Source organism: Triticum urartu, chromosome 6A (genome assembly GCF_056163025.1).
Source record: "Triticum urartu cultivar PI428250 chromosome 6A, HENAU_Tu73, whole genome shotgun sequence".
In the NCBI taxonomy this organism is placed as follows: Eukaryota; Viridiplantae; Streptophyta; class Magnoliopsida; order Poales; family Poaceae; genus Triticum; species Triticum urartu.
The window spans coordinates 196,399,403-196,402,368 of record NC_141878.1 but is presented as its reverse complement, the minus strand read 5'-3'; the positions used below and the strand labels follow the sequence as shown (position 1 = coordinate 196,402,368).

At 47.9% G+C, this 2,966-nt stretch overlaps 1 protein-coding gene across 1 annotated transcript; it reads left to right on the top strand.

Moving 5' to 3' along the window:
• Positions 1-1,318: 1,318 nt before the first annotated feature.
• Positions 1,319-1,696, top strand: LOC147964730 (ethylene-responsive transcription factor ERF071-like). Its single transcript, XM_087530132.1, has one exon. The coding sequence runs from the start codon at positions 1,319-1,321 to the stop codon at positions 1,694-1,696; it is 378 nt and encodes a 125-aa protein (XP_087386258.1).
• The last annotated feature ends 1,270 nt before the right edge of the window (positions 1,697-2,966 follow it).

Genomic DNA, 2,966 nt, shown 5'->3' with positions numbered 1-2,966 from the left:
AACTGAGGGAGTACTAGTAGTTACTAGTACTACTAACAACTAGTACCACTCGCTAGTTGCTTAGCCCTATCACCCAACACGCCACACGGGGAGTTCAGTGTCACAAAATTTTGAGGTCGGCGGGAAAATCTCCCGCGACCCTCATTCGAGCAGTGCGAAGTTACCATCATAGCCTTCGAAACAGGCCTATGGATGACGCTTCGTAGGGGGCTGTTTTCGTAACTTCAGGTTCACCCTACCCGGCCAACCCCACCCCAGCACCTAGAGTAGTACACCTGAATACTCCCCATTTTCTATCCCCGCAGCAAAATAGACTTCTCCACGGCACCGCAGCCTTCGTGCTCCTCCCCTTCTACATCGGCGCAATCATCCACTGCAACGCATCTGCCTCATCGATGACCTCGTACGCCGCACTGGAGCCGGTCCACCGTCATCATCGTACACGGAGCCTCTTCCCCGGCACCATCTTCCACAGTCTCGGATCTGCTTCCCGGAAGCCGACGCCAAGCGCAGAAGCACCACCATCATGGACAATGAACTGACTCCTATTGCCGCCATGATGCACAGAGGCCGCCGCAACCATCGTTCTCATCCTCGATTGGTAATGTGTGTATTGAATCACTTAGAAGTACATGTGCAGTTCCAATTTTGTTCATACCTACCCTTCAAATTTCCTGGTTGCTATTGTTCCTGTAAAAGTAATTGGTTATAGCCTCCATTGTCCAACAGAATATCAGCTTATAATTGTGCGTCGCTCCTGTATTGCGCTGTGCTTGGGTAGGTTCTTCATCTGCAACCAGTAGTGTGGCAAATGACAGAAAGTTTTTTTAGAACTAGCAAGATGCCCATGCGTTGCACGGAACATCAAGATGCATTTGTATGAGTAGTTTATCTTGTGGGAGAAAAGGATGAACGAAGGGAAGGCCTTATTTGCAAATCTAGAGAGGGGTGTGGGTATCTTTCTGCAAAATTGCCATAGTTTCCTTCCTATCCGTCGGATATAATCGGACGGCCTATATTGCAGGATGGCAGGCACACCATCATCACCAACTCTGTTTTTTAAAAGAGTAGAAAAGTAGAGATAAATATTAAATATTAAATAAATATAATAGTAGAGAAGAGAGTAGAGATAGCAGGGACGTCGGGAAAGGATCGCGCGCGCGGGAAAAAGCGGCCGGCGCGCGCTAGTTTTGGAGCGCGGCGTCCGACACGCTTTATAAAATCCAAAACCCTCCCACCGCTCTGTGCCTTTCCACCGCTCTCTCCCCTCTCTGCGTCTCGCCACCGCTCTTCCTCGCCTCGCCGCCGCCGCGCCACCATGCCTTCGCGTCGCTGGGAAACTTGGGGACACCGTGGCGTCCATGCGCGCCCCTCCGGCGGCTTCTCCACCGAGATCCGGTTCTGCGGGATGCGCCTCGGCCTCGGCAATTTCAACACCGCCAACGAGTCTGCCCGCGCATATGATGCGGTGGCGTGGCACCTCCCGTGGCCTCATAGAACATTGAACTTCCCCAATGTGCCGACGTGGGAGTGGGCGCAGGAGCTCGCGTCTCTGCCGTGGCTTATCACCGACGAGGATCGTCGCGACAACCAGAGGCGGGAGCACCGTCTTGGTATCGCCAAGATGGACGAGGAAGCCATGGCGCTGTGGTGCCAATGCTTCCCGCAGGACATCATCAACGAGCACGAGTTCTAGGCGCAAAGGAGGGTGGAGAGGGAGAAGAGGAGGGTGGGGCGAGCCGCCTATCATGAGGACAAGCGTACGCGAAAAGCGGACACTCAATTCAACATGAGGCTAGGAGCAGCGTCGCCCTCGAAATCCGACGACGATCGGTATCTTCACGCCTACATTTAGACATCGGAGGAGGACATCACCGAGGAGGAGTCGGTCGACGAGGAGTAGTTGAACTATCTATTTTTTTTTATCTTTCTATGATATATCTATGCCGAGAACTATCTATGTCTCTACTCTCTAGTCTCTAGTCTCTATCTCTACTTCTCGATCAGCACTCCGGGCCCACATAAACTGGCTATTCCAGCGTTGTAAACGCTTTTTTAAAACACCGCGCGTTGCGCTTCTGTTGGAGATGCTCTAACGTGGAAAACACGTGCTTTAATGTTGCCCACAAGATGCATGAGTATTACTAGTAGTATATTTTTCTTTCCATGTTGAGATTTTAAAACCACGAGTGCGAACATGCAAAGGAGCAATGAAGATCAAACACGGGATATTGGGGACATCTTCAAAGAGCGTGGCAAGTTAAAGAGGAGCCGCACCAAACCTGTAAAACGAGCTTTGGTAAGTAACACCCTTTCAATTACTTTCATTTAGCCTCGTGTTCTTCGATGTGTATATGTTGTAGTTTCTGTTTCTCTTAGCCTCGTGTTCTTCGAGGTGTAATAAGAAGAGTCTTAATCGTCCTAATGCTTTCAGTTTTGGGAAAACTTTGTTTTTGCCACTCTAGTTTTTGCCAACTTTGCTTATGCCACTCTAGAATTTGACATTTCACTTTTGCCACTCTTAGCTTTTGACAATATATCACTTTTGCCATTCTGTGGCAAAAACGATAATTTTAGAGTGGCAATTGTGATACATGTCAAAAGCTAAGAGTGGCAAAAGTGAAATAAAAATTATCATTTTTGCCATGGAATGGCATTTGTGATGTATTGTTAAAAGCTAAGAGTGGCAAAAGTGAGATGTCAAATTCTAGAGTGGCATAAGCAAAGTTGGCAAAAACTAGAGTGGCAAAAACAAAGGTTTACAGGGTTCAGAATAGAATCCAGTGATAGCACACAAGGGTTTACAGGGGCGCCACTATATAAGAATATCCTCTGCATTACAAAGATAATCTCACTACTATTTATTTTTTCATGGTTCTCAGATATTATACGTAATTATAGTCAATATCAGAATCCGCGCATCAGAAGAATATTGTGCAACACTGCAACAACTTACAAAATTGGCA